The sequence below is a fragment of the Glycine soja genome, chromosome 1 (assembly GCF_004193775.1).
Source record: "Glycine soja cultivar W05 chromosome 1, ASM419377v2, whole genome shotgun sequence".
Classification (NCBI taxonomy): Eukaryota; Viridiplantae; Streptophyta; class Magnoliopsida; order Fabales; family Fabaceae; genus Glycine; species Glycine soja.
This window is the reverse complement of record NC_041002.1, coordinates 55,210,766-55,236,358: the sequence shown is the minus strand read 5'-3', so window position 1 is coordinate 55,236,358 and position 25,593 is coordinate 55,210,766. Positions and strand designations below refer to the sequence as shown.

Here is a 25,593-nt window from a genome sequence, read left to right as displayed (position 1 = left end):
TCATTAATGTTATAAAAAACATTTTTTAAAAAATTTGATAAATTTATTTATTTGTTATAATTTGAGAGCCGAAAAAAATTTATCTCAAATTTTAAAGACTCGAAATATAATTAAACCTATAATTAATTTCATTTAAGCATGATATGTGTACTAGGCTATTAGCTAAGAAAAGATTGAATATTTTAAATAAATGGTCTAAAAAGGTATTATACTGATATTAACCTAATTGTTATGTTGACAATATTTATGAATAAATTATTATTTTTGTAATAATAACGAATAATAAAAAATTGTCTTTTTATTCTGAGCAAATTACTTAAATATTAAATAAAAATAAGATTGAGAGACTTGATTATAGAGATAATCCCGTATTGGATTAAATCGATTTTAAAGAAAAAATCATTGAATTCAATCACTTTTGATTTTTATAATCTATCATTCAAACAATTTTTGAGTCAAAATTTAAATAAGATATGGATTACTTAAATAACTACTACAAAATATCTTTAATTAAGCATATTTTTTTATAAATAAGCAAAAGTTATGTGATAATTTTATAGGTATATTAGAACTAAAAGTATAAATGTGAGTGGTACATAAAATTTATAAATATACATGTGTATAAGTTTGGTTTTGTTTGAATGAGTTTTCAAACTAAAATCTGAAATCCAATTCAATAAAAAGTTTTAATTTTTTCATTTTTTTTTGGATTTTGTTTTGCCCTGTTTTCATTTTTTTTTGGATTTTGTTTTGATTGGTTTATGAACTCTTACCTAAATGAGGAACTGAGAGGCGTTTTGCCATCGAAGTAAATTTAGAGAAGGCTGGCATACACTGTACATTGATTTTAAGGGGGAGCTTGATGAAACAAAATGAATTGAATTGGGCCGGTACACAATATACAGATAAATGTCATTTGGAAGTACAAACTACTTTATGCCGGATAAAGGGTTACAGGAGAGAAACCCCTCAGCGACTACTTGTTTGGATTTTGTATTGATAGATTCTTATATATACCACATTAGACATTAGTGGTCATGCTGATGAGAAGAATTATTGGATTTCTTGATGATTCCTAAATCACCTCAAGTATGATTGTTTTACATTCTAATTTATTTTAAACGGTATAATGTGGTTGTTAAAGTTTGATTAATTCTTCTATTTGTTTTAGAATTTGATATAATTACTTTTAAATCATTTAGCATAACTAAGAAATGTCTACTTAAATTTTTCTTGGTGTGAGCCAAGAACCCCTTAACCGAAAATCAAGGACTAGATGTCTGCATAAATTAATACTATTAGTTATAGATTTTATATTAAAATATCTATTATAGAAAGAAAAATACAGTATATCAAATAATTAATTAACTTAAACAATTCAAATAGTAACTCAAACAATTAAGGCAGGTTACAAATGTAGCTGATGTTGAGAGAAGTTAAATGAAGAAAAACAAGTAAATCAAGAAGCTTACAAATCCTGCGTAACATGTCACTCGGATAACTTGAAGTCAAAATAGGTCACAGAAGATGAGTATTCATTGAATTGAATGCATCTCATGCATTTTCCATAAAATAAATTAAATAATTCAATGGTTAAAATGTCCTCCAGTGAATATGTCATTGGAGAAGAACTGAACCCCACGAAAGATTTCACTAGTCAAGCAAAAGAGAGTTTTTACATACTATAGGAGTTGGGAAGAACCCACTCAAGGAAGTCTCGAGAGAACATTAGAACAAGTCATTTGAAGCTGAATCTCTGATCATAGAATTCATACAAAAGAAAACTAAACTTCAACTTAGAAAGTAATTAAAGGGTTTAGAGCTAAATACGTACGTACAATAGGTTAGCATAGCAAGATTAGATAACAATACACTCAAAATCCATATTCAAACAAAACATATACGTGGGTCAGTATTTATACGGGACATGCATTCCAAGCTTGTCCAAACGACCAGAACCAGGGTAAGCTTTGTTAGTGAAGCTTGCGTGTAATGCGGCTATCCTTTGTGTGGCCAATCCATGAAGCGAGTACCTGTTTGATGAACTACACCTCTCATACTGTGGCCTCTGCTTTGGAGCACTCAGAGATCTTAACTTTGCCTTTGAAGACTCTGTGTAAGCCATGTAACTTGGATAGTTTGGTTCAGAATAACCACTTAAGAAGCTTCTTGAGCCATCACTCCTGGTAGGAGTAAGAGGGCTTCTTTTGGAGGCACCATCTTTAGAAGAGGAAGATAAAGATAAAGCTTGAGGACTATTATCAGCAGCGCAAAATGAACTCTCCTCAAGCTCGTTGATTTTTAGAGGGCTATTATAAGAAGATGGACTTGTGGTGGTTAAATTACACCCACTGTAATGGTCCGAAACAACCATAGCTTGGCTAGGGGAGTAGAAGAGGTTTCTACGTTTTGATGTCACGTGTGGTTTTACAGAATCAATTTCTAGAATCCTCACACTTCTCTCTTCATCCATACTACAGCCTCTGGTCCATGATCTTCGTTGAGTCCATGGTTGTTCATCAATGCGACTATCTGATGATCTACTCCTGCATCTCTCTTGATTGCCGCCATTGATCTGTACACGGGATTTAGAGCTGTTTCTCTACAATCATAGGAATGCTTCCATACTTAAATTCACTCACTAAATTTAATCATGTACAAAATGAAGGTAAAATACCTTGAGTAGTGGTGACGAGTACTGATCATATTTCATGCTCTCGGATCTGATGGGGATTTCAAATTTGTCTGGTGTAGCTGGACCCTGTGAATGAATTAGGCACCATTGATCAAATTTTAAATATGCTCAGCCATGTCATATAATTGATTATGTAACTGATTTACTATGTTTGGAAAATCGGTGCCAAGGCCCTTAACGTAAGTTGGATCCAAAAGTATGCCTTTCCTTGCTTTTGAAAATGTAAGTTGGGTTGACAACCCAAACACACTCTTAAAGGCAACCAAACTAGAACAAGACAAAAGTTGGCATTCTTCTTCGATCACTTAACTGTATTTTAATTTTAAAAAAAGAAGAAGAAGAAAGAAAAAGAGAGGAAAAACTAAATGTAAGAGGCAATTGAGAATGCTTACACGGAGGTGGGAAGTGGAAGAGGGGGAGTGCAAAATTTGGGCCCGGCCAGCACGGATTTGGGCCTGTACACGTAAGAGTGCTTGCACTCTTTGCAGCCACTCTGCTGTGCGCTTCCTCTCAATGTGACCTCTCACTAATGCCTGTAGCTTCACCAATCCTTTCAACGCTCGAAGGGCTTTCCTTGCCTAAAAATTTCAACACCGATCAGAGACCAATTATGCATAATTAATATCAGGATTCCTCCAAGTTTGAATTCAGGTCTGCAGGCAGTGGTAATGAACTACATTGATGATTATAAATTAAAATTAAAATATTTAAATACATATAAAATTGAAATTTAAGGAAACCATAGATACCAAGGATCCCTTAAGTACCTAATAATTTTTCCATATAAGAAAATTAATAGTATTAATAGTGTCTGTGCTGTATTCAAAAGCATTATTGAAGTATGTCTACATATGGAAACATTAATAGTGTCGTCAACTAACCCAACTAGGATGTGCTGAAAAAGTCATCCAAAAGAAAGGTATCTTACATTACAGGGTGGCGGTGCTCCTTAGATTTGTATATCTGTCCCCACAAAAAAACCAAAGAGACAAGCCAAGGATGATTCTTTTATTTACCAGAGAAAAAGTAGTCGAGTCACAGATCACCTGGTTAAATCCTTCTACACAATTAATCTGCGAATCTATCCTTACGTCAAAGTACCAGCGTTACCAGTTGTTCGTAAAAGTTTCTCCCAAAATTCCAAAAAAATAAAATACCAAAATAGACGTATAAATTGCAAGGGTCAGTTAAGAGAATATAAAGATTTAACTCGATTAATTAAATAATTATTATAAATCTCCAGACATGATCTTCTATTTATGTAAATAAATTAATCTTGGCAATGAATTTATATAATACTTTATAAATCTCGCTGGCTGTACGTGCGTGCATATATAAAAGTGAAAAGGAAGATGGCATTTAATTGTGAAAACGGCAACACGGAGGGAAAAGAAAGGAAGCGATGGGTGACGCTGAAGGCACCTCGATGGGTACGCACGCGTTAGTAGCTGTCACCGAAAGAGAACACTTTGTAATTAATGTTGATTCAGAGGAAATGCTAAACACCATATTTTTGTATGAGGCCACGAGTTTAGAGCCAAAAAACAAACAACTGAGCTCAGTAGTAGAAGAAGGATAAGGGAAGGAATCATTCATCAAGTTGGCAACAAAACACACCACCGTTTCGCAGATACGCCAAATCTGCAAGACATGGGATGGTACTTGCTATTTTCGCTTTCGACCCAGTTAACAAATCTCCCAGGATCTTTCATTTTCTTTTTTTCCCCTTAAACCTCGTTTCACCACTAGCACTTAAACAAAATGACAAAGAAACCGTAATAAATTAACGTTGTATGTAAATTGCAACAGAGATATTTTTATTCTTATTTTTTAATCTTCAACTAGAGTCCATCCTACTCAAGTCATGCCATTGATTATGTTAAAGTAATGTATTTTGGATGATAATATTAAGAAAACGAACCAAAGAGCCTCGAAAGGCGGCTTGAATCTTGACGGCAGCCCATTCTTCAGGAGTATTGCCTCCGGCGGTGGTGGCAGGGCAGCGGCGGGGGGTGGCGGCTACGATGCGGGTGGGGTCCTTTTCTCTGTAGGACTTGACGAAGGTCCAGCGGCGTTTTTCTTTGGGAGACGGCGAGTCTGGTCTTTTGAGACCGAGAAGGCCGCGAAACCATTTGGAAGCCTTACCCATTTGGTCTAATGAAAAAACATTAACTTAATGCTTTGGCTTTAAGACAAGAAGCATTGTAGATTACTAACCATACTAGATTGTACGGTCATGGAGGGGAGTTTCTGAACTGAAAGGAAGAAAGAGAGGTCAGAGGTGGCTTTTTGTGTAAGCAAACTGTACACGGGAGCATAGCAGGGACTCATTCTGGACCCAGACCGTGAAACCAAACTACTACCATATATAATGATACGTTTGCATTAAATTATTTCTTCTTTTTTCTTTCTTTCACAAACGTTTATATTATTGATTATTGATTTTTATGAGTGTATTGATTTGTGTAGCCAGTAACATTATTGAAGAGTGTGTATTGGATAAAGGAAAAATGACAGAGAAATAGGAAGAAGGGAGAATAAATGGTAATAAAATACTACTCTCTCCTGTCACAAAATCACAGAGGCTTAAAGTTATGTTAAAAATTTATTAATTAGTAGTATATTTTAATTTGGTAAAAAAGAAAAAAAATTTGATGATAAGTGTTAATTTTATTATAAATATTAGTTGAAATTTCAACTTGTGATCTTGTACTCATTTCTTCACCCTCCTCCGGTCATTAGATCATCTTTATATGTTCATTTTAATTTAGTAAATGTTAATCAATGTCTCCTATGAGTACTCATTACAAAATTAAAAGAAAATGATTTTAACTATGATGCATGAAATAAAATTATATAGGAAAATTCAGGGGAATTAGTTTTGGTACGCATGTATCATACTGGATTTAAGAAATTTATTGATGAGTATTGAAATGTAATATCAATGCTACATCTTTGTTAATATTAATAAGAGAATCAATTAAAAATAGTGCCTTGCATAATTTTTATTTTTGTACTAAAATGCAGGGAAATTTGTTTCACTACCCGTATAATGCACTAAGTTTAACGAATTTATTGATGAGTATTAAATATTTAATGTTTTTTACGGCATTCAAAATATAATGTTAACGACTTAACGTTACATCTTTGTTAACATCTAAAAGAGAATAAATTAAAAATATAATGTTAAAATATAAAATGGTTTTATTCCAATAAATTAATATTTATTAATTCATATTTTAGTCACCTCTTAAGTATAGTAAATGTAGAGTTTTCTTACTACTAATCCTATATAGCAAGTATTAATTACGTTTTATATTTTTAAGACATTAAATACATTTGTTTTTATTTATTTATTTTATAAAATAACAAAAAAAAATTGTAAGAAAATAGAATAATAGTATTCATGAATCATGAGCCACCACATGAATCCAGAGGAGGGCATATGATCCGAGCAGGATACACACCAAGCTCTGCCGAACAGTATATCAATTCTCAGATCAAAGTAGAGGGCCCGTTAGTAGGTAGTAGCCCCCACCATAGAGGGCCCTTTGATTATTCCATATTTTATTTATAGTTCCTTCTTGACTGATTCTATAATTTCCCTAAAAAAAAAAAACTGATTCTATAATCCTAGTGGTAGGGTAGGGTAGGGAAAAATGGAGTTCTTAAGTTCAATTTTTATTATTGCTACTGTATAGTAAGAAAACTGATACTATAGTTATAAAAAAATTAGATTAATCGTTTTGATTAGTTGAATTGGAAACTGATTTTGTTTTTATTTGTAGGAATCTAATTTCAGTAGAAAAGAGTTTATAATAATTCACGTACTAGTTAAAAAACAAAAATAAATTAAAATTGGTTTGAAATCTTTTTTAAGCAAATATTTCATTAATAACAAGAGTACTTAAATTAAGCTCAAGAAGTATCTCATTCAAGACATCTTGATAACATATTATACTAATAAATTTTTGAATGATTATAATGTTGACGTGAAATATTTATTTATTTTAAATTTAAGATTTTATTTAACAAGGTCCAACTTAATATTATTAACATAAATGAATTGTTGGTTCATAAAAAATTGATTTTGATTGCTTCTTATTTTAAAAAATAGGAAGTTTAAAAAAACATTTTTAAAAAATTAAGAATTATTCATATTTAGAATTTTTCGTTACAAATTTGTCTTAATACATTCCCATGTACGAAATTTACATGTAAATTTTTAGTATTATTTATTTATGATCTTTGTCTTAGATAACATTAATATGATCTTTATATATTTATTTAAAATTTTACTTAACTTGTTTCTCATAATACCAACTACAAAGTGTGTATGTTTCTTTATCCATTGGCTATTACAGAATATGATTCCCATGCAAATCACAATGCCGACATTTGACGAAATTAACTAGGGATCAAGTCAGCAAGACCAACTCCCGCCGGATTCACACTACCTCAAATCTGCCCAAATATTTTTCGCCATTTCCTCACCCACCTTCTCTATATTGCATATAAAAAATTACACACAATTGTGTAATATACTAATATTTATTTATTCTATCGAAATTTTGTTTCGGTTTTCATGCTTTCTCATGCGGGAAGTGAAATCAATTAAGGTCAATTTAATTAATAAGAAATAAATTCATATCATAAAAAGAATATATATTGAATTTTTGCTCTTATATTATTAGTAGTTAATTTATAAATATATTTATAAGTATTTTTTAAATCTTAAAATATGACACTTTTCAGATCCGAAAAATAAAATGCTAGAAGTGGAATGATGTGATATTCCACTGTGAATTGAAATGGTCAAAGATGATTGTCACACGCAGACATTGGTGTGAGGTTACTAGCACTAGTCAGGCTTTGTGTAGCTTGGAAAGAGAACGAGCAATAAGACTCGATTTCGAAATTTGGACCAACGGGCGACACAGGGAATTCGCAGTCAACTTCCTTCCTCCCCTTGTAATCAAACCGACAACTAGACCCTGTTTTCGTGCATTTTTTCTTTTTTGGTTAGATATAGCAGGGATATTTGGGGTCTGATTTGATTTATTTTAAAATCTCAGATTAAATATAAAAATAATAACTATATAGTAGAACTGACAATAAATTAAAAAAATTAAAACTATGATTTTGACTCAATTGATTAGTTTGATTTGTAATTTAATTTGAATTAAAAATTAAACTCATTAAATAAGCAAATCGAATTTGAATTACACAAGGGAATATCTAATTGTGAAAAGTGAAAGCATTCAATAATTATCGTTGGGACCAAAATAAATGTTTTGAATTAAAAAATACTTTAAAATTTTAAAAGTTTCATCACACAAAAACTAAATTTCTAAAAAATCTTTATCATCACTTCTTAAAAAATCTTAATCATCATTTATTCTCATTCAATATTATCATTAACTATCATAATTATCATTATTATTTTAACTACTACCACAATTGTGGTCAATGTTTTTATTACCACCATGATTATCACAGTTATTATCATTCATTCCTACACCCTTCACACAATTTATTTTTTAATTTCAGAATAACTAAATTTTAAAAAATATTAAAAGAAATACCTCTGTAGCTCTCAAAATTATTAACAAATCTAATATTACTAATTAAGTTAACCAATTTTTTAAACAAATGTGAATATGTCTTACATGTAATAACAAAGATATTATTTTTTTTTTATGAAAGAACAAAGATAATACTTTTTGTATGAAGATTGATATTTTTCGTTATATACATTTACAATTGATTGTGAACAAATAATAGACAATTTTGAGCGCAAAACTTGATACTATTGAAAATCTAGCCCTTTGTGTAAGAAAAGTAAAAAGTGTAAGATTCACATTTTTTTTTTCTCCCCCGTCTATTTCTACAAATCAAGTTGGAGAAGCTCCCAAATTCTGTCCTATTTCTCCTCCACCCTTCCTTTTTTTTTTTCAGTGTACAAACCATTAGGAAAAGAAAGACAACGAAAAGAAAGAAATATAAACATGATAGGTGATTTTTTTTTTTGGTAATGGGAGATAAAGGTATAATAGGTGATATTATATAAGAAGAAAATTATAGGTATTGGTACAATGTTTAAAATAAAAAACAGTTTATATATAATTGCTCATTAGATAACTAAGAAAATAAATTTCAACAATTTGGTAATTTATTATAAATACACGTGTAATATCGGTTGATTTTTGTTGAAGGGGGGTGTTCTTTTTTTACCCCTCAAAGTGAAAACACTAAAAGTGAGATTCAGTTTTTTTTTTTGGTCATTACGTGGGATATCAGTTTAAAAGGCCTAATATACGAAGGATATAGAGCCAAACCCAACGACGAAGATGGATTCAATTCGAATGCTCGCCCAAAAAATGAAGTTTGTTCTGCCTTCTATTCAATATTCAATAGCCATTCCTCACAAAAGGAGCACGTCATGGAAGGAAGAATGTTTTGCGGTTTGCCACTCAATTTGTTGCTTGTACTTCTCATAATATGTTTTTAACTAATATATTTTGAGAAAGCAAAACCCAAAACCATAACAAGCTCAGGATTCTGAAATTCTCCTAATTGACACTGCTGTTACTCTGTTGACAAGGAACAACGTTCTCTGTATCAGCTCCTCAAATGATGGGCGTTGCTCTGGATCACTGCTCACATTTAACACAAGTAAAATTGAGTTAGAACTTAGAGGGCAATCTCTATCATATTAAAACTTAAGTGTGTGTATTTGTAGAAGAACCTTCGCCAGCAGTCATCGATGATTGATGCAACATGGGGATCAAGCCCCTCTGGAAGGTCTAGTCGTCTATCCATAAAGCCTACGACTCCAACAACCTTTCAAGTGAAATACAATGGTTATAACAAAAGGCCTAAGGAGCTCAGATGTCTCTACGCTTAAGGTGAATAATGTTGCTTACACACATTACTTTAATTAATCAATTGTTAAACATATTTACTAACAAACTACATATAGTTAACTATTTTAATCACAATTCGTAGGTAAATTTTAATGTTCGGTAATTGGTTAATCAGAGTGATGTGGGCAGATGTGTGTGAATGTGAGAGAGAGACCTGTAAGGAATTCAAATTTTTCCATGGAATAGATTGAGTCATTAGTTCCCAGAGGATGACACCAAAACTGTACACATCAGACCTGTTTTAGAAAATGAAAGAAAAATCATTATTTCAGAAGGAATTGCATTACCAATTTAATATGATATAGGCACTACTTGTAAGTACAGAATAACTTCCAAACTCGTGATACTTTGAAACTGGACAAGGTAGGACAATGATTGAAAAAACTCATTTAGAAATGCAGCTCTATTTAGAAGTTTCTCATCAAAGATTATAAAACTTAAAAGGACATTTAAAGCTGATTGAACAATTCCTCAAGACCATCAGGACAAGATAGCAAATAGTTATGGAAAATGACAATTTGAAATTTTTTCTGGAAAAATTCAGTTTTAGAATATCTTCCATTTTTCAGAAAGTTTCAGAAAATTCCAGCCTGAATGCAATCTGTTAAGTCACAGCTCCAAGGAATTACTTCTCATTTGAAGGTTCATTTCTTAGGACTTCAGGGGCCATCCATTGAGGCTGCATTTTGACAGCAAATATGCTTGTTAGCAAGAGGGAGAAATAAAACTTCAGTAACTAAAACATTTTGAAGAGTTTACTGTTACTAGCTGTTCAGGTCAGATGTTTTGTATGTAAAAAGTGAAAAAGTGAGTGCTGTCATTACGGTGCCTCTCCCAGATTTTGTAGTTAATAAAGTTGCATCCTTCAACCTAGACAGGCCAAAGTCTCCAACCTGACAAAAAACTGAAACTCATTATTGAACCTTCCTAGGTCTACTGAATGCATTTTCAAGCAATAATCACCTTTACAGTCCAGTTTTTATCTACAAGCAGGTTAGAAGACTTCAGGTCTCTATGCACAATTGGTGGATTTCTGTGATGAAGATAATTCATTCCTCTAGCCTGCAATTAAAAACAATGTGATTTATAACATTGCAACAATGAAATTTCAGTAAGCCACCAGCTTGCTCTCAACATATATGTGAAGTGAGAAAGGATACGCACAACATCAAGAGCCATCCTTAGGCGCCTTCTGATGTCTAATGTCTGATTGTTCCTGTGCAAATTTTTGAAAAGGCTTCCCCTACCGTGCAAAATAAAATCAATTTAAAATGGTTCCCATAATTTCCGTACAAAAGAAAAATAAATGGGGATTTTGTCCACAGTGGTTGAGAGGTTCATATTCACTAACAAACAGATCTATTATCTAATGACACAAAAATACAATGGATAATCAATCTTGATATTTTATGTGCTTCTAAACTAAGTGCAACTCATTTAACGGTTAATATGACAAGCTCTAAGATGAAGATGTTGAAAATCTTACCTAGGTAATAACTCTGTCACAATGGCAAGTCTTTCCTGTGAATATACTGCTCCCATGAAAAGCAATACATTAGGGTGTCTCAATCTCTTCATTATATCAATCTGAAGTATACACACAAAGGATTCAGGAATTAGCTGCTTTCTGTCCAAAGCAACAGAGAGAGAGAGAGAGAGAGAGAGACCTCTTTTCTGTAGTCTTGTAAAGTCTCCTCTGTGTATTCATTCCCGAAGTAAACCTTGACTGCAACATCCTGAAAAAGAAAATAAGTTTTAGGGCAGATGGCTAGTCAATACTATTAATAAAATAGAAGAATAAAATTTATACCGATCCATTCCAAATTCCATGATAAACAACAGCACAAGAACCTGCAAGATAGAGTAGAACATAATTATGTCAGTAATCGTTAGTTGAAATAAGAATATTCAGAAACATTTCAAGTTCTACCATAAGAAAGATGCAGGCAGATAAGCCTAATTATTTTAAAAGACATCCATTAGAATTTTTGTGTCCTAACTTGAGATCTAGAGGAAAATATTTTCCACGACTTGTTTATCACAATTCATCTCACCCACTAGACACTGCATTTTCCTTCAAAAGCTTACATGTGGCATAAAGGATTCTAGGCCATTAAGAGGGGGCGGGGAGCAATATTTAATGTAAGACATTATTCCAAGACTGCTTCATATATCTTTATTTGCTGAACTTAAGCCCAGCATACTTACAAATAAAAGCATTTTTAGCATTTAAACTCCTCAACATAGAGGAATTATAAAATGCACAACAGAACAATGTTGTTAAATAACCATTATAGCGCCTCCATAACGCTATAACATGGTATTTTTTGACCCATCCTCCATTGACAATTTGTGAAGGGATGCCCACTATGGCAGCGCCAAAGGCCACAATGGCATGTTTATATGGCAGAATTTTGGCCTTCTGCCATCCATCATTGATAACATTGCAATAGAAATAATTACCTTGTCCGATCTCTTCTCTTAATTGAAGATGTTCCCAATGGATTTCACACTTTGAAACAGAGTTTGACTCATTATCTCCTTTGCTTGATGAACTTTCATGGCTGCCTATACTCTCCCTCGAACTTGGCAATTGCAACCCTTCTTGCTGCTTTTGCACTTCATCTCCTGTTGCCATATTCATAGCCTCTGGCTCCAATTTCTTCTGATCAAATTGACAGCGTAATCTTAACAACGGGTCATGGGGAATGGGAGAACCAAAGCATTCACACCACTCCCCTGAGAAAGGTTTACCAGAACTATCTTTGACAACATTGGAAGCTCTACATGCACAAACTTTTGTATCTGCTCTCTTCATTGCAAATAAAGAATTACATTTATGAAGATTTTCTTCTTTATCTGCTCCATTAGCAACGTCCTGGTGTCGATTTAATGACAATAAATCTCCAAGCAAATCATTTTCATTATTCACTCTATTGCTTCCTGAATTATCAGCTGTACAATTATTTTTGATATTTCCATTATCCTTCCCACATTTTGCATGTGCCCCAATTTGAAGCTTGGCAAGGACTCTGGCTGCCTGAAGTGATTTAATAATACAGATTATCATCAATCTTAACTGGATAAAAATTTACACAGAAGGTTCATAAACACGCAAATTTTTAAAAAATATCATGTACTAGAGGCCAAACCAAAGCAGAATTCACAAATTCATAAGGACCTCCAGTATATGCTCAATTTCTGCTAGCATACATTTAAATGGCAACATAAACAAGAGGATTGCATTAGTTTGGTACCTAAGCTTCAGAAGTTCCCCAGAAAGGTTCAACCTCCCAATTTATGATTTCAGATGAAGTATCACTATATTAATACAAACCAAAATGAATACAGACATGTGTCTAACTAAATTTCTGCGTTCTTCGTATAGATTTATAACACGAACTAAGCAATTAGAGTAACTAATAAAAGGAAAAATAGGAGATTTATTTACAATATTAGAAGGTTGACCAAATTCTGTAGTAGACTCATCCTTCTCAGAGGCCTCAGTGACAGTTGTGTTTTCTTTATGGTGATGTCTGGAATGAGGTTTTGTTTCCTGAAATTCAAAATTAGGGGACAAAAACTTGAAATATTCTCATACTGAAATACCTACTCAGATACTACATCTTCAAGCTGAACAGAGACATACATATATGCCACGCTTCTCTAGTTTTTCATCATTTGCATCTGTTGAAGTATTCTGGGAAACTGTGTCATCAGTAGTATTCAGCACCGGGAGGAGCTTGGATGCCTGTAGATGGAAAAAAATCTGGCTCCATAATTTAATTTAAGCAAATGAGAAAATGAAACCCAAATCAAAAAGAACAAAAAGAAATGAGATATTGTAAAAAACAGTAGTGATGACACAAATGAGAACCAGATCGGAAACACTTGAAGCAATCTGTGGCATCGATGCAATCATTGGTCGTGGAGGCCACTGAATTCTTTTTAAGTTTAACCTCTGTACTCCAGGTTGGCCATTGTTACCAGATTGGTAAGTTCTTTGATTTTCTGAATTTGTAGTGTTTAATATAGCTGCGTCACTTGAAACAGCTATAACACCAACAAGCTCACCATCCTCATAAAGAGGAGTTTTTGTTACCATTGCCATAAATACTTCACCAGACCTCTTCTTGAAAGGAAACTGCCCAGACCATGGTACGCCTGTGACCAACCCTTCCAGAATTTTTTGAAGAGATGCATAATTTTCTTCAGCAATTAGGACTTTAGCTACTCTTTGGCCAATGATTTCGTAGTCCTTCCATCCATACAGAGTTTCTGCTGAGTGATTCCTGAAATGGAAATTTTAGGTTTGGCTCAAAAGCAATCTGAAAAACAAAGAACAATAATTTGCAGAGGTAATTATTGAAAATTGAAGAATAAAAAAATGTGGAATCGTAACTGAGATTGGACTCGATTGCTGGTGAATTAAAAAGTGCAGGGCACATACAAGTCTTATGCTGATTTAAAAGCCAAATTTCTTCCCTCTCCTACCAGCTTAAAGTTTCATATGCAATGCTTATTTATCTAATGAATGATGCCAAAGCTTCTTTGATCAAATGGAGGTGAGCTTGTGCTTTATTGAGAATAATTTAGATTGATTATTTTTTACACAGACTATAGGTTGTTCATGATTTTAATTACACAACAGATAGAATAAGTTGCTCTAAAAAATCAGCTTCTATCACTTCTGCGCAGATTTTCGTTTTCCTTCCAAATACATAGATCCATGTTTACGGGCATGATAACTTCATGAAACAGAGTGTTAGAGTGATCCACATTTGTTAGACCCAATTAACACTTGTTAAACTAAGCATGCCTACCACTAACAATTGAAGAAAATGCAACACGATGTCTCTTTTCCTTTGTCAATGTGAACTCCCAATAGAATGCCCAATTTCAACTGAGGACCAAAAAGTCGAACACTGTCTTTTTGGCAAGGAATGCTTCTTCTAATTCCAGTTCCCCACCATTCTCAACTTGAAATGTTTAAATATATCCTGTAAAATGATTCAGTACAGTAATCCCCATAAGCCTATGTTGCGAAATGGTCGAATTGGGAATACTTTTACCACGAATCATTCAAAACATGTTTAGTCAAATAAACATTGTTCACCGAATTAACTCATTCAATTCCCCTAAATATAACACTCTAAACGACACCGTGCGCAGGTCTAAACAAACTCGAAACTAGCTTCTCATGCATCCTATTCCCCTCTCCCTCTCTACAGCGTTCAACTGTTTCATTAAAAACTATAGCACCGTGAATATTCTCAGAGAATAAATAATTTGCCACAAAGAAAAAACGATTCAAAGAAAAAAAAATGCAGCATCTGATGTATTATTATTGTACCAGTATACGATCTCGGAGGAGGGAACTCTAAGAGCGTGAACGGCGTGGCCCATGCATTTCAACACGGTTGCGTAGGGATTTCCGGAGAAGATGAAACCGGAAAGAAAACCGTCGGTTGTTGAATCAGCAATGACCTCGTTATTGTTACCGTTACCGCTAACGTGATCGTTATCGTCCCTGACTGTGAGGTTGTTCTTCTGCAACAGCTCATCGAACTCCTCCCTGAGCTTGGTCTGCTTCTCCTCGAGGCTCCGGCAGCGATCCGCGAGAGCACGGAAGGCCGCAGTTTCTCTTTCCTCGCCGCTGCTCATTGAAGTCGCCGGAGTTCTGGAGGTGAGGTGCGCAATGCGCATAGGCATATAGTAACAGTTACTACTTAATAGTTTATTAGCGGGTTCCTCACTTGGCCTCCATTTGTTTATTGGTTATTTTATTGTTTTTGAACTGTGACAGCGTGCGAGGTTGGGGCTAAAGGCTATTGGCCACGTGTCGGTGGTCGGCAGCGGAAGCTATCCGGTGCGCACAGCTATTGGATTGCCGGAAGATACCACCAATTGCGTCTCTCCAAAAAAATAATACTACTACTACTCGCACCATACGGGATTCGCTGATCAGAAAGTTGAGAATGCTATTGCTCCCTTGCTTTTGCTTATGTTCCCTCTAGGTAGAGGGACCTGGGACCCTCTTAAAAGAATCACAATTTTTATTTAAAAATTAAATAAATGGGAACTGTATTTTTTTTTTCTTTCGGAGAAGAAAAATACTACTAAAACAATTCAAACATGTCCTTCTGAAATAGTTTATGAATATTATTCTATAAGTATAATAAATATTAGTAATTCACCTATAAAGGTTCATAATTAAGGTGGGCCCACCGTACTTTCATTAGTCCAAAAAAATAGTGTTTTCCATCAACTTGCAAGTTGGAGTTGACGTCATCACAACTTTTAGTTTTTAATTTTGGCAAAAAATATAATTTGTTATTCTAATTTCACTTTTTCTTTGTTTCGTTTTAATTTTTTTTAATATTTCCTTTCTTCTTTTAATCATTATTTGGTGAAATTATTGTAGCAAGAATTTGAAGAAATTTTTTTAATAATTAGTGTAGGTCACACACCTTTGTAACATAGTCGAATCTAAGATTAAAAGACTAAAGAGTTAATTTTAAAAATTAAAATTTACTTAATAAATCTATAAGTTTTAAATTTTATTATATAAATATTTATAACTATGTATTTTTTTAAAAAAAAATCAATAACAGTACATCCTATTTTTGTAAGACTTAAAATTACAAATTTAAGTTGAGTTTCACATTTAATAACTATAATTGACTATTACTAACATGTCACTAATAACTATTATTTTATAATAAAATTTAATATATATATATATATATATATATATAGAGAGAGAGAGAGAGAGAGAGAGAGAGAGAGAGAGAGAGATTAATAGTAAATTTAAACAAAAATATTCTATAATTTGTTATAAAAAATTATTGAACTAAAATAAATTGTTACATTATTATCTTTTAAAATGCTAATAGTTAACAATAATTGAAGAAGAATTTACTCTCAAATTGTTAACAAGTAAGAAAGAAAATAATGGTTGGTGTTGAGAGAACAAAATCTAGCACTCAAAGGCCAAAACTATATAACCACACTAGAGCGGGGATGGAGCCAGATTCGTCGGATAGGGGAAATCGAATATAAAATTTAGTTAATAAATATTGTTTTAGTCTACATAGATATTTTAATAAATATTGTATTAATTTTCATATAAAAGATTAATAGTTATATATTTTAAAATATTAATTGCATAAATAATTTATCAAAAATATCTTTTGCATGTAACAAAAATTATAACAAGCATTGTTAATTTTGACATAAAAAAACAAGCATTATGTCAACACATTAAAAATGATTTTAACTAAGAATGTATATGTAAATTGTCTTAACTAAATTATATTTGGTTTCTTGAATTATTCAATCAACGTGTTTAAATCTTTGCACTCAAGTGAAACATGTTAGAGACTCGCATACAATGCCTAAAAAAAAGATAAAGAGGAGAAATACAATGAATATACAGATAAAAGATGATAGAAAAAGAAAAATATTAATTTACGTGTTTCAAAACTCATGTTGTCTATTTTTTATATTAGTGTTCATAAGCTTGTTAAAGATTAATAAACAACTTTTAATTTTTTACCAGTAAAATAAAATACTAATAAAATCAATTTGATTGTAAATGCAATCATTTATTATCTTTAAAATAATAACAAAAAATTATAAAAGATAAAATTATTAAAAATAAAAAATAATTAATATTCCAATATTTTTTTTAAAAGAGAAAAAAAAATCAATTATCTTTCCAATAAAAGGAAATGAAATACTTATCTTAAAAAAAAATCATTATCTTTACAATGACAACTATAAAAAGATAATAAAGTATTTGATCAAAAATTCAAAATCATGAAAAGCTATATAATACTTAAATATTACTATTATTCTCTCCAAAATCAAATCCTATAAAATAAAAGTAATTACTATAATATTAAATTCACTTATACAAGAAAAAAATAGAAAAATTCAGGGGGCCAACCCACAATATTCATTCGTCCATGCACTAGAGCCTAAAAAACAATGTCAATAATAACAAAGATGAGTAAAAAAACAAAAAAGATTATAAGAAGAATAATCATAGACAGAAACAATGTTTGTTGGCATGTATCGAAATTTAAATTGTCAATCTCTTGTATAATGTAGGCAAGTTTGTCTCATTTGCAAAATTAGCTTTTTTTGGAATTAGCAAACTGTAAACGTATGGGCGAATAGTGAACTTCGTATTCTCAGGTGCAATTGTTCTTTTTTTCATTAATCGATAATGTAATTTATTTTTACTAGAGGAATAGAGACATTCTGCATTGTGTTTATCTAAATTTGTTAAATTAAAAAAATAAAAGTTAAATATGATTAATAAAAGAATTGATAGAATAAAAAAACTAACAATACAGAAGTTGTGAGAGATTATTGTAGGTTAGAAAAAAAAGTTGAAAGTTTAAGAAGTGATTTAATGATTGATAAAATTGCCTAATAAAATATAGACATCAAATCAAAATATTTCCTTTATTATTTGTATATAATATAAGATGCCGCCTAAAAAATATTTATCTGAAAGCAGAGTAGAATAGTTAATAAAATTACAACAATTAATTATTGATAAATTTATTTTTAAAGAACCAGACTCTTGTGAAAATTTAGATCAATTAAATGAAAATTAGAAAGTATGATTTTTTTTTTCATGAGAGAATAACTTATGTTAGTATAATTTTTTTTTACATAATCATTGTATCATGTATGGTAAATTTATTAATTTTTAAAATAATTATCTTAAAGTAATTAAAATAATGATTTATAATTAAATTATCGATTAAAATGATTTTACACTATTAATATATAACTATTAAATTTTTTAATAGAATATAAGTTTATATTTTAAAATAGCTATATATAAGAGATTCTTATATATTATTGGCAAAATTATAAATTTGATCCTCTATTTATTTTAGAATTCGATTTTGATTCTCCTATAATTTAATTTACGAATTTAATCCCCAATTTTTTATAATCCTGTTATCCCCAATCTAGAAATTAGATGTTAATCATTAATTGTCTACCTTCACTATTTTATTAAACGTTTATCGTTACATGTCACGATTTTATTAAACATTAATTTTATGCACCTAATTAACGTTAACTTCCAATAAAATTAGGATGCGTGATAATCAACATTTAATAAAAGTACGACACTTAACGATTAAAGGAAATAATTAATCGTTAACGTTCAATTTTGATATTAAAGATTAAACTAATGAAATTATAAAAAATTGAAAAATTAAATTCATAAAATAATGGAATTATAATAGAATTATATCGGAAGAACAAATTTACAATTTTATCACAAACAAGAGAAATCAAATTTACAATTTTTTTCCGTATGTTACTTTGTTCTGAGCGCATAAAATATAAGGATCATTATGCGGGGACCGCTTATGCATTTTTCTAGAGAATCACCAACCTTAATGTGACACATAAGAATGAAATGGGTTATATATATAAGAACATAAATATAATCAATAAAAATATAAAATGACAACCCTTCAAATCCATTATATTTCTCAACGTGTTGTTTTTTTTTAATCTAACAAATAAATCTATAACAATATATAATAGAAATACTGTTATTTGGTGTACACATCTTTTTTCCTGTTTTACCCTTCAATATCGATACGTTTTTCAATAATATTATGAATGAATATTACATTTTATTCTTACATTTTACCCTTCAACCGCGAAAGAGTAACTGCACGAGGCCACCAAGAATAATTGTGCTAAATTGTTTATCCCGTTTTCTACTAAGTAACTGCATGCTCCAACTCTTTTTTTTTTTCTCTCTAACCGCCACGATGGATGGGCTTTCTCCAGACTTCGTGCGCATCACAGTACCACATACTCCCTTTCAATCTCAGGTTTAAGTTTAACTCTCTTCCAATTATTTTTTTAACCTTTATTTTCATTGGGTGTTGCTAGGTGCACCCAGCATTTGTTGGTGCACCCAACACTTAAAGATAAAATGACAAAAATATCCTTGATCTATAAGCTTTTTAAGTTAATCCGTAAAAGGCTTATGGATCAACTTGATCTGTATGCTTAATATCAACATACGAATCAACTTGATCCATATCAACCTTATGGATCAACTTGATTCGTACCATCTTCATGCACACTCATCACAAATGCGGAAAAAATGTAGGGACAGTTTTGGTATTTTTAGAAAATGCTGGGTGCATCAGCAATAATGCTGGATACACCTAGCAACACCCATTTTCATTTCACTGTTTGTGACTTCAACGCAATGCGACCACGTTCTTAAGTCCATTTTAGAAATTTCTATCTCGCCCGGCCCAACTGTTACAAGGACTTAATTTACAAATTATTTTGGAATTATAAACCATGTAACTTACAAATTATTTATCTGTGACTTTTGACTTTGACAATTAATTGATTCTTCTCTCAATTTTTCGTATCTTGCATGTTAATTTATAACTATCTTGGTTGTTTGGATTTCATCAATTTGGTTTGCTGCCTCTTTGACTTCTATGGACGAGGTAACATGTTGATTGCTTTTGTCTTATGCATTGCATCCTTAAATTTGTAATTTGTGGGCAACAAAAATTGGGATTGGGCAGTTATATTCATATTCATTTTCTTTTAAAATAAAATAGTAGGTATAGTGATTATTTTATTTAAAAAATGTTAATAATTATAATTTTTATTTTATTTTGGCATTTTTCTCAAATGGTTACAATAAAAATAACCTTCTGCATAGTCAATATTAACTGTGTTTATATTCTTAATTAAATTACTTTGCTGAATCACTTGGCAAAATCCATTTGTTTTTGTATGTTTTCAGGATGGTGGGTTCCCAGACCCAAAGATCTTCGCTACAACTGTAAAATTATTTACGGAAAAAAGGTCATTACCATTATGTGTCCAAGTGAAAAAAAAACATAACAAATTTTATACTACGATAATAACAAATTTATGCATCTTGGTTGAATTTTTTTAATTTGTAAGAATAAGGGATTATGGGAGATTATTTACACATGTAAGAATGGTAGTTAGCACTTGGGGATGATTACACTTACATATGTTATTCCTACTGCTATGCATATGTGAAATGTGATAAAACTAAAGGCATATCATGAACAAGAACATGATTTAAGATCAATGTTTTGTCATTTACTTGAGTACTTTTAATGTGGTAATGTACTCATTGAATGTGTGTTTTTTTGACACAGTACATTCATTGATTGAACTATTTTTTTTTTAATTAGCAAAATATATATATAAGATCCTAAATTTTGTTGGGTCAGCAAAATATCCAACCCTATATACACAAGAATGATTTGGATCCTGCAAATATACATATATCTGAGGTTACTACATATTAACATGCAAGCCATGTAAATATATAATAACCAACATCTCAACAAAAAGTCTATCTGATATGAAAATTAAAGTAACAATTTTTTCACCTGAAGGAAAATAAATTCTGAGTTTTCTCGCCAAAGAATCCTTGTTCTGCTGACCCAACCTTCATAAATATCCTTAAAAATAAAGTCACCGATCGAATCTGAGAATAATACCCACCATAACACTTTCCCCGCAAGCCAACAAGTAAAATATTCCCTCCTTAGCATATATTACTTCAAATCGTGCAATAGTGATTGAACTAAATTACCTGTTGTTCATGACTTCTTGCTGTCAGAGAACTTCCTAGAAACAACTAGAGATAAAATGAGTGAATCAGAGTGATATTGGATAAATATATACCTTTTGTCAATATTATCAAAGGACATAATCCGAGGATTAACAAGAATGGTATTACCTTTTTCTCTCTGAGTGAAAGTGAAAAGTTGAAACAAAAGAAATTGTCGAAGTTAAGATTGTGAAATCCTAAAAAATGAGCCCCCTCTTCATTCTATGTGTTGTTTTCTTTTTGTAAACATGTTATTGTTTATTAGTAGATGTTCTTTATATTGGCTTCCTGGCTTGGATAATCTATTCTATTTAGTGTTTTCTATCTGGATCTCAAATTGAAGTGATCATGAGATGATCTTCTAAATTTGGTTGATTTGTGTGTTTAGTTTTTATCAAATCATGTCAATCAGTGACTCTTCCTTTCATTTAATGTCTAAATTGATGCACTTTTGCAATCAGAAACAAATTAATTGGTACAAAGCGATGTAGTTGTTCCACTTTTTAAACTATATATGACTTTTTAAACTATATATGTTTTTTTATAGACTTTTTTAAGTCATGTTAAACCTTAAAACTTTTGTTCTTTTCTCCTTTTTCACCTAAGTCGAAATGGTGGGCACGCATTAGAGAAAATTTAAAGTAAGAGCAGCATGAAAAACTTTGCAATTTCTTACTTCTAACTTAAATTAATCACTTAGCTGAATCTACGCTTACAAGGTATGCTTATATGAGAGGTTGATTAACTAATAATTTAAACTACACGAAAAATGCAACAAATCATCATTACTCAACCTAATGTATTTCTTCATCTATTTCAATTAATATTTTCATTGACTAGCAAACAATAAAATAATAAAGTAAAAATAAATAGACAACATAGTTATAATATTAATTTAGAAAAATGCTATTTATTACAAATGCACTTTCACCGTAAGATCACGCCACAATTATTTCTGTCAAATCACGTTTTACATGTTTTCAAATATTTTAATCATATTAATATATATATATATTAAAATAACCACCGTTCATTTCCTATTTCAATTCAATTTGTGTGTGATCAGTTCCATACCAAATAACAAGGCTCGTTAATTTTAAAATTTTGACATGATTAGTTTTCATCATACCGTATTGTCTTAAATACACATAGGGATAACGAAAAAATTCATACGAATAAACATGTTTTTAGAAAACAGCTAAACTAAAATTAATATAAACAATATTTTATAATAACAAAAATTTTAAATATTAATTTTAGTGCAATAGAAATGCAGATACACAGTCAATCAAGATAACACTGATGTTTTTGCTAGTTTTTTTTTTTATAGAAAAATGATTATACACCGCAAAAGTAAAAAATAATTAAATCAGCTAAATAATATTTATATGTGAGAAAAATGATTGCACATTGAAATGACCCTCCACAATATTAAATAACACTAATTAGGATAAGTAACAATAATTTATGTCCCTTAACTAAATGATATATAATTCAAATCCTAATTTTAAATATAAAATAAATTATGTTAGAGAGAAATATCTCACATTGTATGCACTTTAGATATGAATTAGTCATGATTTTTGACAATAAATACTTTGTACCAATTTCATGTTATAAAATATATATACTTAACATTAATAATATTATTAAATATAATATTTATGAAATATAATATACTTATTAAATTTAATGAATGTAATTAATATTTATTTATTAAATATATATGCTAATTTGTTTTATAAGAATCTATATATAAAGATATTTGTTACTGAAATGCATGAATATTTTATTTTTATGGGGAAATATATTTTTTATTTCATAACACATTGAAATGCATGTATATATTAAATATTACATACTATATAATATAATAGTGCATATTTAACAAATTAATATATTCAATGAATGACTTTTAATAAGAATTTATATATATATATATATATATATATATATCATTAAATATAAATAATAATTATTAAATTTAATAGATTTTAAAATAAAAATTTTCAATCCCATTAATTTAATCATTTTATATAAAATTATGTCAATTAATTGATTTAAATATATTTTTAATCCTTATAATTTAATACTTACAAAATATATTTATTTTATTTTTGGTTATTAAAGTGCTTTAGATAACATTTTAAATATTAAAAAAAGTGCTTTAAATGGTGAAAAAGAATGCTGGGCTTAAAATTTAATTTATATAAAAGTTACATTAATGCGCTTTCATATTAAACATTAAAATTCTGATTCTTAAAATAAATACAGGATTGGGTGTGAAAATATATTTATTCAATTCATATCTGTATATCCATATCCATTTCTCCTTGCACAGCTAGCTAGGTAGATCTACAGTCATGGTGATGGAGCTTCACAGCCAGAACAACCCTTTCTCTATTTACTTGATTACCTCCTTTCTGTTTCTCTTGTTCCTGTTATTCAAATTAGTTAAGAAATCGAGTTCCAACAATTCCACCAGCAAATTACCCCCAGGACCAAAAACACTACCTCTCATAGGGAACCTTCACCAGCTTGTTGGTTCAAAGAGTCATCACTGCTTTAAAAAATTGGCAGACAAGTATGGTCCTCTAATGCACCTAAAACTGGGAGAAGTATCCAACATCATAGTCACTTCAAAAGAATTGGCACAAGAGATTATGAGAACTCAGGATCTCAACTTTGCAGATAGGCCAAACCTTATATCCACAAAAGTAGTTTCCTACGACGCCACCAGCATTTCCTTCGCCCCACATGGAGACTATTGGAGGCAACTACGAAAGTTGTGCACAGTGGAGCTATTAACATCAAAGAGAGTGCAATCTTTTCGGTCCATAAGAGAAGACGAGGTGTCTGAGCTTGTTCAAAAAATACGTGCAAGTGCAAGTGAAGAAGGGTCCGTTTTCAATCTCTCTCAGCACATTTACCCTATGACTTATGCGATTGCGGCACGAGCTTCTTTTGGTAAGAAGAGTAAATACCAAGAAATGTTCATATCGTTGATTAAGGAACAGTTGAGTCTCATAGGAGGGTTCTCTATTGCTGATCTCTACCCTTCTATTGGACTGCTCCAAATCATGGCCAAGGCCAAAGTTGAAAAAGTGCACAGAGAGGTTGATAGGGTGTTGCAAGACATCATCGACCAACACAAGAACAGAAAAAGCACCGACCGTGAAGCAGTGGAAGATCTGGTTGATGTCCTTCTCAAGTTTCGGTGGAAAATGAATTGGAATATCCCTTGACTGATGACAACCTTAAAGCCGTCATCCAGGTTAGTAGCATATGCATATACCACAAATTTACAATAACTCAGGCAACTTAATTGAATATATAAATGTAAATATATAAACATTTATAAAGTTATTAAAAACCAAAGCAAGAAATTATTCAGCTACTAACTATTTGAATATATAGAAGATCAAGGAATTTGACTTAATTGGTTGTGTAGAAGAAAATGCAAGCCACTCTAGATAAATAATTTTAATCCCTGTGCAGGACATGTTTATTGGTGGTGGTGAAACATCATCTTCCACTGTGGAATGGTCAATGTCAGAAATGGTAAGGAACCCTAGGGCGATGGAAAAAGCACAAGCTGAGGTAAGAAAGGTGTTTGATAGCAAAGGATATGTGAATGAGGCAGAGTTGCACCAGTTGACATACTTAAAGTGCATCATCAGAGAAGCTATGAGGTTACACCCACCTGTGCCAATGTTAATTCCTAGAGTAAATAGAGAGAGGTGCCAAATCAGTGGATATGAGATACCAGCTAAGACCAGGGTCTTTATCAATGCTTGGGCAATTGGAAGGGATCCCAAGTATTGGACTGAAGCTGAGAGTTTCAAACCTGAGAGGTTTCTTAATAGCTCTATTGATTTTAAGGGCACAAACTATGAATTTATTCCATTTGGTGCTGGAAGGAGAATCTGCCCAGGCATTACATTTGCCACACCTAACATTGAGCTGCCACTTGCTCATTTACTTTACCATTTTGATTGGAAGCTTCCCAACAATATGAAGAATGAAGAACTTGATATGACTGAGTCATATGGGGCTACTGCAAGAAGAGCAAAAGACCTATGCTTGATTCCCATTACCGTTCGACCTTAAAATTAAATGCCATAAACTATTTAAGTTTTATCTTTTACTATTCTCAGCATCTTCTATAATAATTTGGGCAAACAAGAATATATATCTCCAATTTATGCACTTTATTTTCATGTTCTCTTTAAATAAAATGATTTTCGTTGTTTAAAATTTGTAGATGCATGCCTCGAAGATATTTTCTATGATTTAATAGG

General features: G+C 31.2%; 2 protein-coding genes and 1 pseudogene across 9 annotated transcripts; 1 reads left to right on the top strand and 2 right to left on the bottom strand.

Annotated features, from left to right (window-relative positions):
* Nucleotides 1-1,620: 1,620 nt before the first annotated feature.
* On the bottom strand, nt 1,621-5,045 carry LOC114424457 (protein IQ-DOMAIN 14-like). Of its 2 annotated transcripts, none has more exons than XM_028391310.1 (4): nt 4,617-5,045; nt 3,088-3,273; nt 2,678-2,761; nt 1,621-2,602 (listed from the first exon to the last, which is right to left on the bottom strand). In XM_028391310.1, the coding sequence occupies exons 1-4, from the start codon at nt 4,842-4,844 to the stop codon at nt 1,910-1,912; spliced, it is 1,191 nt and encodes a 396-aa protein (XP_028247111.1). In that variant the 5' UTR covers nt 4,845-5,045; the 3' UTR covers nt 1,621-1,909. The 2 variants fall into 2 exon arrangements, with proteins under 2 accessions (XP_028247111.1, XP_028247119.1); XM_028391318.1 differs by having other exon boundaries at nt 1,621-2,575.
* Nucleotides 5,046-9,058: 4,013 nt separating this feature from the next.
* On the bottom strand, nt 9,059-15,594 carry LOC114424426 (probable serine/threonine-protein kinase DDB_G0271682). 7 transcript variants are annotated; one of them, XR_003668986.1, is made up of 15 exons: nt 14,975-15,593; nt 13,499-13,913; nt 13,271-13,372; nt 13,073-13,177; nt 12,085-12,661; nt 11,432-11,472; nt 11,289-11,357; nt 11,108-11,208; nt 10,786-10,864; nt 10,585-10,683; nt 10,391-10,514; nt 10,251-10,300; nt 9,776-9,857; nt 9,444-9,538; nt 9,059-9,351 (listed from the first exon to the last, which is right to left on the bottom strand). XR_003668986.1 is itself a non-coding variant. In XM_028391277.1 (15 exons), exons 1-15 carry the CDS (start codon nt 15,331-15,333, stop codon nt 9,249-9,251), a joined length of 2,346 nt encoding a protein of 781 aa, XP_028247078.1. In that variant the 5' UTR covers nt 15,334-15,592; the 3' UTR covers nt 9,062-9,248. The 7 variants fall into 7 exon arrangements, 2 of the variants coding, with proteins under 2 accessions (XP_028247078.1, XP_028247091.1); XM_028391277.1 differs by having other exon boundaries at nt 9,062-9,351; nt 10,446-10,514; nt 14,975-15,592; XR_003668985.1 differs by lacking the exon at nt 9,059-9,351 and having other exon boundaries at nt 9,480-9,538; nt 10,387-10,514; nt 14,975-15,594.
* Nucleotides 15,595-23,655: 8,061 nt separating this feature from the next.
* LOC114405882 lies at nt 23,656-25,463 on the top strand (annotated as a pseudogene).
* The last annotated feature ends 130 nt before the right edge of the window (nt 25,464-25,593 follow it).